The sequence below is a fragment of the Dasypus novemcinctus genome, chromosome 21 (genome assembly GCF_030445035.2).
Source record: "Dasypus novemcinctus isolate mDasNov1 chromosome 21, mDasNov1.1.hap2, whole genome shotgun sequence".
NCBI classification, from domain to species: Eukaryota; Metazoa; Chordata; class Mammalia; order Cingulata; family Dasypodidae; genus Dasypus; species Dasypus novemcinctus.
In genome coordinates, this window is record NC_080693.1 from 68,589,912 (window position 1) to 68,605,980 (window position 16,069).

The 16,069-nt window shown below is 42.8% G+C and overlaps 1 protein-coding gene and 1 long non-coding RNA gene across 6 annotated transcripts in view; both read left to right on the forward strand.

Annotated features, from left to right (window-relative positions):
• The window catches only part of MAP3K3 (mitogen-activated protein kinase kinase kinase 3), an 85,957-nt gene that overhangs the window by 55,998 nt on the left and 13,890 nt on the right, over positions 1-16,069 (forward strand). For all 5 annotated transcript variants that reach the window (XM_058284506.2, XM_058284508.2, XM_058284505.2 and 2 more), the window contains one exon: positions 2,777-2,897. In XM_058284506.2, coding sequence (XP_058140489.1) covers positions 2,777-2,897 — 121 coding nt within the window. The remainder of the gene's footprint in view (positions 1-2,776; positions 2,898-16,069) is intronic.
• On the forward strand, positions 2,904-15,281 carry LOC131275077 (uncharacterized). Its single transcript, XR_009182517.2, has 2 exons — positions 2,904-3,569; positions 4,023-15,281. It is a non-coding gene; the product is annotated as an uncharacterized lncRNA (long non-coding RNA).

The window sequence follows — 16,069 nt, forward strand, 5'->3', positions numbered from 1 at the left end:
AAGATACATAGGTCACAAAAAATGTTATATTAAAAAATATGATAGGTTCCCATATGCCCACACCCCACCCCTCCACTCCTCCCACATCAACAACCTCTTTCATCATTGTGGCACATTCATTGCATTTGGTGAATACATTTTGGTATACTGCTGCACCACATAGATTATAGTTTACATTGTAGTTTACACTCTTCCCCAGTACATTCAGTGGGTTATGGCGGGATATATAATGTCCAGCATCTCTCCCTGTAATATCATTTAGGAAAACTCAATGATCCCTGAAAGTATAGTCTTTGTGGGTCAACTTTTATGACCTCTTTTTCTACTCATCCTCTAGTTTCCAGTCACTGCAAATATTTATGTACATATTTTCCTGATAATTTTTCATATTTGTTTTTGTCAACCACATCACGCTGCTTCCCCCAGAGTCCTTCATTCATTCATTGAATAATCAAACACCAATTTCTGTTTGCTGTCTTTAGAATATCCCATTAGCTATACACTTCACACCTATTAGCTCTTTTTTTTTTTTGTAGGTTCACCTTATTCCTTTCTCTCTTCCCACATTTAAGTCTTGCTCAAGCTTCTCTGAATCCTTGCAGCCATATCATTTTTGTTTACCATGCCATGCTACCTCCCTTTATGCATTAAATGAGGGTTTCAAACTTGACTAAATATTAGTCACTTTGGAAGACTTAAAAAATAACAATACTTGGTCCCACCTCCAAGAGATTCTATTTTAGTTAGTCTGGGGTGTTAAAATCCCCACTAGCAGTTTCAGTGGGAAGCTATCACCTCCTAAGGCCTTGTCACTCAAAGTGTGGTCCCTGTACCAGCAGATCAGCATCACTTAGGAGCATTGTTAGAAATGCAGATTTTTCAAGAAGCAGACTTGGCCCAGTGGTTAGGGCGTCTGTCTACCACATGGGAGGTCTGGGGTTCAAACCCCCCGGCCTCCTTGACCCGTGTGGAGCTGGCTGATGTGTGCAAGGAGTGCCCTGACACACAGGGGTGTCCTCCCGTGGGGCTCACACAAGAAGTGTGCCCCGGTAAGGAGAGCTGCCCAGCACGAAAGAAAGTGCAGCCTGCCCAGGAATGGTGCCGCACACATGGAGAGCTAACGCAGCAAGATGATGCAACAAAGAGAAACACAGATTCCCGTGCTGCTGACAACAACAGAAGCAGACAAAGGAGAACACGCAGCAAATAGACACAGAGAACAGATAACTGGGGCGGGAGGGAGGAAGGGGAAAGAAATAAATAAAATAAATCTTTAAGAAAAAAAAGATACGCTGACTTTCAAAACCACCCAGTGTTCACTTACCTTCTAAATCAGAATCTGCATTTTAACAGGAACCCAGTGATTCATATGCACATTGAAAGTGTGGGAAACTGTTCTGAAACCTTCACTAAGTCCTTTCACCTACTTTCCAATCTGTTGCCACAACTTCAAACTTTTCTTTTTAAAATCTATGCTTATATTAGCTGTTGAGCCTGCTTTCCTGTTCCAACTTTTAGATTTTAAAGTTATGTGTTTAGATTGTATGTTCTTTGGTACGTTCCAAGCACATATCCTCAGATAGCTCATTATGCAGCTCTTCTGTTTCTGACTGGGGAGAGGTGGCTTTCCCTTGCACTTCACTGGTCTGTGTGGCTTTGACTGTTTTCCCCTTTCTGACTCTCAGCAAAGAACTATTGCACATTGGAGGCTGCAGCAAGAACATTCACTTCCCGTTGGTTCTGACTTCCCTTTGAGGCAAAGACAGTTTGTTAAGACAGCTTTGCATATTATAAAAGCTTGGCTTGGAGAGACTAGAGGAGGCTGGTTGGCAGCTGAACTTACTTACCCTGAGTGTGGGAAGGCTTTCTCCTGGAGGACAGGATATACAGTTTGTTAGATCAGACTTTTTTTTTCCTTACGGGAGGTAGAAGAGATAGAGAGCAAATGGAAACTTGGACCCAAACTGTTTATAATTCTTGAGCCCTCACTCTCATTAGTGCTCTGTATTTTTGGGATTATAAAAGTCCTTATCTCACTTGCTCATCTCCAAGATTTAGTTTTATGCCTTCTCAGGGTAAGGGAGCCCCTTTGTTCCTTTGTTTCCTGTCTAGGGCTCACCTGGTGGCTCAACTGGATCAGTATAAAAGTGGAATGGATGTAGTAAGACTGCTGATACTATTCTGAGGTCCTTGACCTCCAGTAGTATGGGGCCTATGATAGCCTTTTCCATGATCCTAAAGTGATTTACATGTAAACCCTGATAATATGAAGCAAGTGAGACCTTAATTTTCAGAGAGTGATGGTTAGAGAAGCAGCAGCCTATTGAACTACTTTTTTTAAATGCATTTTATCAACCAGAATTTTGTTGGACAGGGAGGTTGCCATCTGACCCCACTTAGCAGGTGATCTTTCTGCTGAAGTCATTTCCTGTTAATCTCCCCAAGCTCTCTGGTGAATTTTATAAAAGGGTGTTTACAGTTCTCTTTTCTGTTTGGCAGATGATTACAAGAGTACTTGTTACTACTCTGTATCTGGGCCATCACCTATTAAACTGTGGCTCATATATTCAGAGCTCATATATCACTGAAGCAGTAAAACTACATCGAGCAAACAAGATTGGTTGAGGAACAAGGTTCTGGGGAAAGTAGGGGAGCTTATGTGTTAAAAAAAACATTGAAGTGGCTAAGCACAGGGTGTCCTAGGGAAGGTTGAGGGGACCGTTATCAGCCTGCCTGCTTACAGACCTGTCTCATTCTTTTCCCTCTTACCTTGCAGACCAGTTCCTCTCCCCACTCCGGGGTATCCAGGCAGGTGCGGATCAAGGCATCCCAGTCCTCTGGGGATATAAATACCATCTACCAGGCCCCTGAGCCCAGAAGCAGGCACCTCTCTGTCAGTGAGTATTTTACCCCTTTTTCTCCTTCTCATCTAATTTATCTGTCTACATTTTTAAAAAATTAACAGATATTTATTGATAAAAATTCAATCATCAGGGAGCAGATGTGGCTAAGGCAGATGAGCACCTGCTTCCCTCATGGGAGGTCCTAGGTTCAGTTCCCAGTGCCTCCTAAAAACAAAAACAAACAACAAGAAAATAAAAAAACCAACTCGGGAGCTGGTGTGGCTCAGTGGTTGAACACCAGCCCCCACTTACAAGGTCCCTGGGTTCAATTCCTGGCCCTGGTACCTCAAAAAACAAACAAAAAAACCCAACCATTAGACATTTATTGGCTATTGCTTTGTATAGAGTAATCTTCCGTGTCTTTATTTGGGTAAGAGGAGTAGAGAAATGAGTGGAACAGTGTACTGACCCTCAAGAAGTTTACAGTATAATGGTGTAATAGCATGATTAAGTTCCTTTTCAGTGTCCCTTGAAAAAGTGATCTCATGGGAAGTGGCTGTGGCTCAATTGATTGGGCTCCCATCTACCATATGGGAGGCCCTGAGTTCCCAGCCCTGGGCCTCCCTGTGAAGACAGGCTTGGCCACATGCTGCAGAGAGCCACCGACCCGCAAGCGCCATGGAATGCTGCCGGCCCACAAGCACCGCGAAGAGCCGACTCAGCAAGGTGATGCAACGTAAAAAAAAAAAGGGGGAGACAAGTAAAAACAGAGAAGAGCATGCAACAAATGAACACAGAGAGCAAACAATAAGCAAGCCGCAAGCGGGCGGGAAATTTTTTTAAAAAGTGATCTCATCAAACGTCTGCTTGGATTCCTCCATTCTTGACTATACTTGACTGTTCTTGGCCATTTTTCCCAAAGGACTAGGAACTTGTGAAGTTAGGTATCAGGTTCAAGTCTGAGTTTTAACTTTAACCTTCTTCATGCTTCAAAGATGATGTTGGCCACTGTAATCCTTGGAGAGTCAAGCTAAATTGTCTAAGAACAGGAGATTGTGTAGTTGACTAACTAGTAAGAAAGCTATGTAGCTGGTATTAGGCCTCCTGGGGACAGGAGTCTGAATCAGGTCTGTGCATTAAACCAGATAACTTAGTGATGTTCTGGTTTCCTTTTCCCAGAGTTTGGAGAGAAAACCCATTTCTTAAATAGCGGAATTTGTATCAAGAGGATGATCTGGCCTTACCAAACAATTGTGTTGAAACGATTGCCCTAATGTTGCTGGAACCCCTGCTGCGGCTAGGAAGCCAAGAATGCTCTTGTCCTGTAGGTAAAATTGCATCAAAACGAACTGCTCTGAAGATCCTAATGCTCATCTTCCCAAGATCTCAGCATTGGTCTTGTTGTTAAGCTTGTATGTGAGTGATGTGCCTCCTGAGGGAATTGCAGGAAAAATGTTACCAAGGTACTGATTTTATCTCATTGAGTACTTTGTGGAATACAGGCAAGCACTGATAGAAAGTGTTGGGAAGTAGAAAGTCTATATGAGTTCCACATTTCTCTAACATTGTGGATAATTGGTGGCTGTGTTTTCAGTGAGCTGATTGAGGAGAGAATATGAGCACCCCAGCAAGGAGACCCTATAAGAGTATCTCTGGCCCTGGAATCTGGGTACCCTGGAGCCTGGGAAGCTCTGCTAGTTTGCCCTCTGTTATTTAGCCCTTGTGGAGATCAAGGGAGTAGGGAGAGCAGCATCGTTTGTGTGTAAAGCAAGTAGTGATTGGCGTAGGGTAGTGACTGGACCACTTTCTCCTAAGCAGGAATCTAATTTGTGTATGGAAGCTGGGGCTAAATGCCGGGCCATTTGGACCTTTTACCCACCTTGGAAGGAACCATAAATGGAATTTTCCTGACTAAGAATGCTGAAGAATCAGAGTGTTTTGAAGTAGTTTCTGATTATCTAGAGGATAGGCAACATAACCTCCAAGCACACTAGATCCTGGTTCCTTCATTCGGCAAACGTTATATACTAGCTCTTAAGCAGGAGTGAATGCTTTAGTGAAGGCATGTATGAGAGCAAGAGTGCTGTGGGAGCACAGAGGAGGCAATAACCAACTCTGTCCAGGAGTTAGGAGAAGGACTTTCCCAGAAGAGGTAACATCAGAGCTGATACCCAAAGGAAGATTTACTGAGCATGGAGCAGAGACAGGTATTCCAGGCATAGTAAAGAGCAGCAGCTGCCAGGCACGGTCCCTGAAGAACGTGATGGGGTAGAGAATCCCTAGTGGTGGAGAGTATGGAGGGTATGGGATTTCTGGCAAGAGAAGTGATAGAGCCACTGAAATGTTTGCCTCTTATGCGCATTGCCATTATAGTGCTTATCACATTATCTTGTTATCTTCTCTCTCTCCCCATCAAACTGTATTTTAATTTATTCATTCGTTTATTCATTCAAGAATAATTACCAAAGTACCGTGTTCCAGAAACATAGGGAGCAGAAAAGGCATGGATCCTGTCTTGTCCCTGCAGACTTAATAGACCATTGAGAAGATAATTACTTGTCATGCCATGATTAAAGTATAATTTAAGCTGTGATTAAAAGGTATGTGGTGCTGCGAAAATGTATAACAGAGGGATGTGACCTGATCTTGGGGTCAGGAAAGCCTTAGGCTTTGACCTGAAGCTTGAGAGGTAGTTAGACAAAGGGAATGGGGGGCGGGAAGGTCTAGGCAGAGGAGCTACATGTGCAAAGGCCTGATGGCAGGGGAGGGTTTGAAAAAGAAGACCTGATGGCTAAAGAGCTGAGAACAAGGTGGAGAATGCCACAAATGAGGCTAGGGAGGAAGGCCAAACTTTTTAAACCATCATAAAGATTTTGATCATTATCATGAAAGTAGTGGAGAAACTACTTTAGGGTTTTGAAGTGAGTAACATTGGTTGGTCTGATGTATTCAGATTCGTATCTTAAAAAGATCACTCTGGCTTCAGGGTGGAGAGCAGATTGAAAGGGGATGAGAATGGATACAAGGTAGCCCATATTAGCCTATTGCAGTGGCCCAGGTGAAAGAAGATGGAAGCTTAGATTAGGATGGTGACAGTAGTGAAGAGAGGAAAGAGCAGGCTGAATTGTGATAGATTGAGAGTCATTTAGAAGGTGAAACTAACAGAACGTGGCACTGCATTGGTTTTTAAAAGTGTGATGGTCTGGGAACCCTGGTGGGGGGACTCTGAGACCCTTTTAGGGGGTCTGCAATGTCATAATTATTTTCATAATAATACTAAAATGGGATTTGCCTTTTTCACTCTCATTCTCTCATGAGTATACAGTGGGGTTTTCCAGAAATGATGTCATTGCTCTGATGGCTAATGGAATGTATGATTGCTTACTACTGTGTTTCAAAAACTTCTGATTTTTTTTTTTTTTTTAGGAAGTCCTGGGGATTGAACCCCAGACCTTGTACGTGGGAAGCAGGTGCTCAACCTGCTGAGCTATACCTGCACCCCAATTTCTGATTTTTAATTTCTAATATAGTAAATATCAATAGACATAATTCATATAAATAAAATGCTTTGGGATCCCCAATTTTTAAAGTGTAAAAGTATTCTACCATCAAAACATTTATGGACCACTGTGGTATTGTATTGAATTTGCAGGGGTGGAGGGAAAGGGAGGTAAAAGTTACTGGTTTACAGATCCAAGTAAATGGCATTGGATCTGGTTTACAGATCCAAATAAATTACTTAGGCAGAAATACTGGAAGAGGGCCAGGTTTCAGGTACCAGGATAGAATATTTTAGATATGTTGAATTTTTTTTTTCAACTTACTTTAAAAAAAAAAAAAAAAAGATTTATTTATTTATTTCTCTCCCCTTCCCCCCTCCACGCCCCGCCTCAGTTGTCTGTTCTCTGTGTCTATTTTGCTGCATCGTCTTCTTTGTCCGATTCTGTTGTTGTCAGCGGCATGGGAATCTGTGTTTCTTTTTGTTGCGTCATCTTGTTGTGTCAGCTCTTCGTGTGTGCCACACCATTCCTGGGCAGGCTGCACTTTCTTTCACGCAGGGCGGCTCTCCTTACGGGGCGCACTCTTTGCGCGTGGGGCTCCCCAACACGGGGGACACCCCTGCATGGCACGGCACTCCTTGCGCGCATCAGCACTGCGCATGGGCCAGCTGCACACTGGTCAAGGAGGCCAGGGGTTTGAACCGCGGATCTCCCATGTGGCAGACGGACGCCCTAACCACTGGGCTAAGTCTGCTGCCCTACTTTTTTTATTTATTTTTTCTCTTTATTTTTTTAAATGTTACATTCAAAAAATGTAAGAGGTCCCCATAAACCCCCCACCCCCCTCCACTCCTCCCACATCAACAACCTCTTTCACAGAAAAGTCAGATAGAAAGTACAGAATTCCCATGTGCCCCACACACACACACGCACATACAGTTTTCCCTATTATTAACATTTTGGATTAGTGTGGTACATTTATTCCAACCGATGAATCAGTTTTACTGTAGTTACATTATTAACTAAAATCCATAGTGTGTATTAGGGTTTACTTTCTGTTTTGTATAATTTTCTGGGTTTTTTTTTTGATAGTGGTAACATATATGCAACATAAAATTTCCCATTTTAACCACTTCCAAGTATACAATTCAATGGTGTATACAATTTATTACATTTACAATATTGTGCTACCAACCATCAACACCATCCATTACCAGAATTTTTTTATCACCCAAACAGAAGCTTTCTACTAGTTAAGCATTAAGTCCCCTATCCTACCCCACTTCTGATCCTGGTAACCTCTATTCTTCTTTCTGACTATATGAATTTGCATATTTTGCTTATTTCATTCAGCATGAGGTCTTCAAGGTTCATCCATATTGTCACTTGCACCAGAACATCATTCCTTTCATGGCTGAATATTCCATTGTATGTATACCAAATTTCCTTATCCATTCATTCTTTGATAGTCACCTTTTGCTGTGCAGGTGTGTGCAGATAGCCATGTTGAATTTGAGGTGCCTTTGAGATAGCCAAGAAGAGATGTTAAATGAGCAATTAGATAGATATACAGGTCTCTAGCTCAGAGGCAAGAAAATCAGGGCTAGAGGAAAAAGTTGGAAATTTTCAAATTGAAACCACAGGGCCAGATGAGAACACTATAGACTATAGCATTAGACTGTAGAGACTATAGAATGAGAAGAGATTAGGGCCCAGCACTGAGCCTTAGGAACCCAAGCACATAGTGGCTAGTTAGAGGAGGATGAGCCTGCAAAGGACACAGGAAAGGAGTGACCAGAGAAGTAGGAGGGAAATTGGGAGAGTGTGGGGAGAAGGCCTTGCATAGTATCCGTGAGGTGGAAAGGACAGACCAGAGGTAAGAAACATTAACTTGTCAAATTCATCCACAAATTTCTGAGTGCTTGGTGTGCTGATGTGGTATAAGGTCATCTGGCAGGAGACGGAAACAGGAAAAGAGAGGAGTCAAGGTTAAAGTAGGGGCTAGGAGAAGCACAGTAGAAATGGGGTCAAAGAAGAAAGAAGTCTCTGGTTTGTAAGCCTTCAAGTTCAACCTCCCACCATTGAGTTCTTTGCCCTCCTTCCCCATCAACATTAACATGCCTGTGAGCATTAAACAGAAACTGCAACTTGCAGGTCATTCATCTCCCATTGCAACATTTTCAATGATAGGCAAGTATCCCCAGTATCCCAATCCATTTTAGACAGCTCTGTATATTTGAAACCACCTTTTATGTTCAACCTTTGTTTTTTCCATCATAGCATACCTCAAATTCTAATTTTTTTCAAGCCATTTAGTCTGTTAAATTAGCTCATGCTTAAAACAAACAAACAAACGAAAACACCTAGGTAATGAGTTAACTCAAAGGTCAAACTTTTTGGGGGGAGATGGCCAGGCAAGGCAGGTGGAATTTCCCTGTATGAAGGTGCCCTCGCTCACATCTTTGCCTACGGAAATTCTACCCACCTTTTAAGGCCTCAGTCAAGCACCATTTCCTTTATAATACTTAGGTGGTGCCTTAAAGCCATGTAGCCAAACCTCAACTAAAGATCTTGTCCCTGCCACATTCTGACTCCCATTTGGTCTAGTGCATCTTCTTAAATGCCTTTGCCTCTGTTCTTAGCACATCTTTCTTCTTGGATTGCCACTGAGTCCTATGGTGAAGCAGCCAGATTGCAAACTCCAAGGAGTGGGTAGCCAGTGAATGGAGGCAGTCAGGTCTTTCAAGGAGTTTGGCAGTGAAAGAAAAGAGAAGGTAAGCTAGTGGCTTAAAGGAGCAGAAGAACTGAGGTCAGGATATTTGTAGACTAGAGATCTGAGCATGTTTATGAAGAGAAGGACAAGAGACAGTGGAAAACAGCATCCATGTGGAATCTAAGGCCCCTCTTGATATAGATGTGGAGTGGACACAACCATTCCAAGGTCCACAGGATGGAGGAATAGAGTATGGATTAGAGTGGACTTACTGATATTCTATTCATGAACTATTGTGATTAGTAATTGAAGAAAATGTGGCATTGGTGTGGAGAAAGTTGCCATGGTGGCTGCTGGGGGTAGGGAATGGGAGGAAGAAATGAGATGTGGGGGCGTTTTCGGGACTTGGAGCTGTCCTGGGTGGTGCTGCAGGGACAGTTATCGGACATTGTATGTCCTCCCATGGCCCACTGGTTGGACTGTGGGAGAGTGTGAGCTATGGTGTGGACTATTGACCATGAGGTGCAGTGGTGCTCAGAGATGTATTCACCAAATGCAATGAATGTCTCATGATAATGGAGGAGATTGTTGTTATGGGGGGAGGAGTGGGGTGAAGGGGGTGGGGGGTATATGGGGATCTCATATTTTTTAAATGTAATATTAAAAAAATAAAAAATTTTAAAAAACGAAACCAGAAAAGAAAAAAAAAAGAGAGAGACAGTGAAAAGGAACCTCTGAAGGTGATGGAAAGAAACCAGTGGGAACTGACTCCCACAGGGGGTGAATCAGGACCCCAGGTAGAACTTTCAACACCTTGGAAAGGAAAAAGAACCCCTTTCCCCCCTGAGATGAGGAAGAAAATTGAAAGCAAAGGAGAAAAAGGAATTTTGAAAGGATGAGATGACTTACACCAATAACTGGGCAGTTAAGAGTTAGAAAGCTGTGCATAGTACAGACTTCTGACTTAGGTCCAGGTTTGACCAGAGGTAGTGACACACAAGAGCAAAATGGGCGTCTTCCTTCACTTCCAAAAGTTTTTTTTTTTTTCCTCCCTTTTAAAAAAAATTCTTCTGTGATGCTAAATTAGACTAGAAACTGTTTCATGGTGGTACCAACTTCAAATTAAAATGTAAATTTTGAAAGTTGAAACATATAGGATGTCCTTGGGTCTTTGGAGATGAAAATGTTGGGGAGCACTGTTCTGCAGAGCAATGCCCACCAGTGTGAGCATTGAAGAATGCCTAGGGAAATAATTGGTTTAGATTTTCTATTGAGGAAGAAAGATGTGATTCCTTCTGCCGTGATCTGCCCCCCAGAAATAAAAAGGATTTAGACAAGATAGTTGATGGCAAAAAAAAAAAAAAAAGAAAAGGCTATCTCTTTGTACTTGTAGTGACCTGCACATTAACACTGACCCAAAGAACTCCCTGTGGAGGCAGCTTCCTGATGAGGATTCTCCTTGAGAAAGGCTATGATCTGAGAACCTGTTTTTCGGCTTTGAGTCAGAGTACAAAGCGAAAGAACCACCATATCTTAGAATAAGAGTTTTTCTCCAGCTGTGCTTCTCTGGGTTGAGGAGGCTAGCAGGGAACTGGCATGCCTGGGAGGAGTGTGGACAGCTAGCAACTTAAATACCTGTCTTTCTCCTACGTATAGAATGACCTTACCTTCATGAGAAGTTGTGGGCCACTCTGAACAGATGATTGCTACTATGCTTCTTTGCTTCAGCCAGTGTTGAGATGGGGCCTCTTGGCATCCATAGCTTGATGGGGTGCCATGGCAAGATCAGGCTGGAATGCCAAGGAAGGGTGTCTTAAAGAACCTGATATCTGTGCCTGCCTGCCTTCTGAGACCCATGGAATGAACTGTGTTTTGAATGCACTGTGGTTTGTACTGTCTGACTGAGCCTCACTTTTTTCGCTGCTGGTAAATATATGAGCATCAGTGAGTCTTAATGGCCCATTATCCTGTCTGTTCAGCTCCCAGTCTCACTTGTTCTCTACTGCCTTTGTGCATCTCATTGGCTTCCAGTTTCTGAAATGAAGATAAAAACAAAACTGAAAATGCTCTGGAGCAGTTCTGCCAACTCCTAGTTTTTCCATTCGCTTCCTCTGATAGCCATTGGTTTGGGGAGACTTCCCTTTCCTGCCCAAAGCTGTGGACCTGTGCACAATAGCCCCTGGCCTACTGCCCATCAGATAACAAGGCTGGCTCTCGGCAGGCAGCAATGTGTATTGGAAAAAGTGAAAGTCTCTGGCTGGAAATAAAAGCTTAGAAAACCTTTGCTATTCTCCCCCAAGCCCTCCTGGGTCAGTACTGCTGGCCTCATGTGAGCTAGTCCCCTTCCACCTGCAAAACCAGGGGAGAGTTCACAGCAGCTGGTAAAGGAGATAATGGGAGTCAAGTGGGCCCTGAGCATTCTGTCCCAGGGAGTTCTGATCCCAAACAGTCCATGTAACTGACTGGGGATAGTTTTGACCAGTGTCAACGATTTTATCGATACGTGTTTTTCTTTCTCTCTAACCAATCCCTTACAAGAGGCATTTTTATTTGTACTCAGTAAAATGTATAATACCTTTTCATTCCAGAGTATATTAGTCAGGATTTGGTGGCACAGAAGAGAATTCACTCCAGCTAGTTTCAGGAGGAAGAGATTTGTACACATTCTGGCTTATGGAATCATGGGGAGAGTGAGAGAAACTGACTCTACAGTCAGCCCACAGAACTGGACTAACAAGGCAACTGCTCCCTCTTCTGTACTCAGGAACCCACCAGCAGATCCAGAAGCACACTGCTGCTGCCACAATTGGGATCTCTAGAATCATCCTGTTTCTGCTCTGGTCCACATCTTTTACATGGGGATGCTTGTACCTATCTCTTGATACCGGCAAGGTTGGAAACCAGATGTGTTTCTCTGTTGATGGTGCTGCAGAAAAACCAAAGGCTTCCATGGCTTTGCCCAGAAATAGCAGGAATAGGAGAAAACCTTCTAAATCTCACATAACTACATCTGATTGGCTGAACCTCAAGGGAGTCTTAGAAATATATTAATAGTTTTTAGCGATTAGCTTCTGAAGTACAGGAAGGCATACAAGAAGGATAGACCAGATCTTGAATCTAACCCATTATAACTATCATATAAAGCGAAGGAAACTAATGGAATTCTGTTGAGTTCCTATTATGAGGTAGCACTATATGTAATGTATACCTATGCTCACCATATTAATAACTTCCAAAAATGTTTATGAGGTAGATAGGTCTCCTTATTTTTGCAGGTTAGGAAATTGAGGTAGAGTTTAAATCACACAGCTTATGAGTGGCAGAGTCAGATCTGAACTCATGTTCATCTAATTCCAAAGCTCAGACCTTTCTCATTACATTCTGCTCACCTCCTTACAGTTGTTTCTGCTGTTAACAGATATTGAGAACATATGGACTGAATTTCCGTGAAACATGTGGGCAACCAAAATGGTAGATAGCCAGGTAGACCTTGTTATCTAGAGCCAGAAGTGAGAAGCAGACACTAAGCTAATGTTTATAAGCAAAAGATTAATAGTGCTCTATGTTTTTGTTGATGGTAGGGCTTAAGAAAACAATCCCTTTTTTCACAATTGTAGTGGAATTTTGCACTACATTGGCAAGGGAAGTGGCAGGTACATGAGTCTTGGACAACTGGGCCACTAGAAAATGGAGTGGCTTTCTTATTCTTTGCCCAGATTTTCCCTTACCTCTAGCTTGTCATTGCCTCAGAGTCCTCTATTGGTTAAATGCCATTTGTACTTGAGAATGACTACCGACAGAGCAACTCTAAATTTGAGCTGCATGGAATATGGCACTATGTTTCCCCTGTGCTGTCAAGAAATCCCACATTAACTTCCCTCCTGCTCCAGGCAGAAAGGCTGTCACATTTCCCCGTGCGGGGATCCCCGTCCTCTGTATGGATCACTCACGGGGAGTGTAGGGCCCATCCAGTTAAGGGAGGAATTCTGTCTTCTGCCATTGTGTTGAGCAACATGCCTTCCCTTTTTGGAAATAAATTATGGTTTCAAAATTGCCTTGGCTGATTTTGTTGTTCTATTAGTTCATGGCATAATATCCCTAAATTTATACTTAGAGCAGCTTTGGTTTCTGTTAGGGCTTAGAAAAGAAACTTGGACTGATTCTTTCCTGCATGGGCTGTTGTCTGCAATCATGTGAAAGGCATGGCTCAGGTATTTGATCCCAGAATAGAGAGTCTCTACCCAGTGTGTGAGGTGTTAGGAAATCCAGTAAAATTCTGTGCCTGTTTTCAGAGCAATTTTGTTTCTGGCCTCTGCTCTGGAGTCCGCTGGTGAAGCTAGATTATCAAGGACCCATATTAGCCTTCCTCCCCAAGAAGTGGAATTGTCAATGGTCCCCAAAGGGAATTTGGATTGATGCCTCCAAGAGGAGATTGGAGGTGTTCTTTCTTGGTGGCAAATTCACTAAAATGTCTTCTGCACAACTGAATGAGCTATATATTCCAGACAGCTGATTTCATGTGAGGGAATGAAGGAGCCATGTTCTTGAAGGACATTGAAAATAATAGTTTAGCCTCCTTCTTAGAAACTGTCTTTCAGAGAACAACCTTACCATTCTTTGGTTTCTCCATTAAGATATTTTTCTTCCTTCTGAGGGTCATTGGAATAGTCAGAGGAGGCACCCCTAACGCAGGAAGCTTTACCAAACACCAGCAGTATGTTAGGCCCACCCTCTCTCCCAGAATGTTCAAAGAACTGTGACTGGAGTCTTTACCAGCCTCCTCAGTAGGTGTTTAGTCCCTGGTATACAACTTCCATTTCCAGAGCACAAGCTGAATGTTCTTGGATGCCACATGAGCTTTTGAATGAGAGGAGATATTAACAACAAAAAAACAGAACTGTGGATCCCAGATTTTCCTTCTGAAATATAACTAGGGTTGATATAAACTAGGGTTATATCAAGATGGAAGGGGTTGGCCATTTGCTGATCCCATTTTCAGGGTAGAATGAGTCAAAGTCTTCTCTAATTCCCAAACCCAGCGATCAAAATCATTTTCTTTTTTCCTTAGCCATTTCACAGAACATCTTGCCTGCAGTTCTATTCTATGATATCTAATGCTGCACTCCCTGAACTATACTGAAGAACCCAACCAGTGAGAAATTGCTGGGAGGAGTGGAGAGGTGGGGAGCATTAGATTAGGTAATACGGGTTCTCATGGCTTTGCTTTTCTACGTAATAGAATAAATTTGTTCCCCCCAGAACAGGAAAAGGACTCGGGATAAGAGCCCTGTACTTAAATTTTGAAACAACCAGAAATATTTGTAAGTATCATTAAAGCTTTTCTAAACCTTCTGAAGTTCGGATCTTTTGATTTGCTCAGTGTGCTTTGAAAAGGAAAAAGATACAGACTGCCAGTCTTACCCTTGTCTCCTTCTGTGAGCTAGAAGTGATTCAAAATTCTTAGGCAGAAAAGCATTGTTCAGTGACCTAAAAAGCATCTAGAGAGAAGCGGATGTGGCTCAAGTGGTAAGGCCTCTGCCTACCATATGGGAGGACCTAGTTTCGATCCTTGGGGCCTTCTGGTGAAAAGAAGAGAAAGTGTGCCTGCACAGTGAGCCAGTGCTCTCATGGCAAGCTGAGTGCCCACGCAGTGAGCCAAGTGCCCACATGGTGAGCCGAGTGTCCACATGGTGAGATGAGTGCCCATGTGAGTGCCTGCACGATGAGCCAGTACCCCCATGATGAGCCAGTGCCCGTGTGGTGAACCAAGTGCCTATGTGACTGCCCACATGGTGAGCCAAGTGCCCATGTGGTGAGCCAAGTGTCCACATGGTGAGGTGAGTGCCTGTGCGAGTACCTACATGATAAGCAGTGCCTGCATGGTGAGCCAAGTGCCTGCTCAGTGAGCCAAGTGCCTGCTCAGTGAGCCAAGTGCCCATGAGAGTGCCCACGTGGTGAGCCAGTGCCTGCATGGTAAGCCAAGTGCTGCATGAGTGCCCACACGGTGAGCCGGGTGACTGCACAGCAAGCCAAGTGCCCACGCGGTGTGCCATTGCCTGCACAAGTGAGTCACGCCACAAGATGATGACACAACAAAAGAGAGACAAGGGAAGAGTCAAGGTGAAGCACAGCAGAGACCAGGAACTGAGGTGGTGCAATTGACAGTGAAACTCTCTCCATATCAGGTCCCCAGGATTGAATCCAGTGAATCCTAGAGGAGAAAAAGAAGAGAAGACAAAAGGAGAAATAGATACAGAAGGTCACACAACAAATGGATACAGACAGCAAAAACAGCAGGGCGGGTGGGGGGGGGAGAGTAACAAGGAGAGATTATTAAAAATAATTTTTAAAAAAGCATCTAGAACATGGAGGACATTATGTTGAGCAAAGCAAACCAGACACAAAAGGACAAATACTGTATGATTGTTTTACTATGAACTAATACATTGTGTAACACATTGTATGATTCCATTTATATAAAATGTAAATATAAATCAATTTATAAAGATGAAAAGAGCATCTGTGCACACCTTATGTCATTCAGTGGTGTTAGGACCATAAACTGCTCCATCTTACAAGCTGATATGGTGTAAATGCCATGTAACTTGGCTTTATAGATAAGAGATTTCTCTCAACTGTAAAATAGGGTTAATTGCTATTTCCTAAAACTATGTTTTCTTTTGAGAAATGTAAAATTCTTTGAGTCTGTTTTATTTTCTGCTAAGTAAAGCATTTACTTACCTCTCAGAATTGTTGAAAGTATTAAGTAACAAATGTAAAAAAGCCATACAGAATGCCCAGCAAATAGTAGGCACTCAGGAAATGTTTGCCAAATCTCTCTTTGCAGGGATGATGAAAATGAGAGCCTTTCCTAAATACCCAGCTACCAAATTACTATGTAATTACTATGAATACCCAACAAAAAGTAAGGCACTACATAAATGCAAGATAATATTATTACTCATGGTAGCCAGAAAGAGTGGGAGTTGATATGGTTGGAGGAAGTAGCCTCT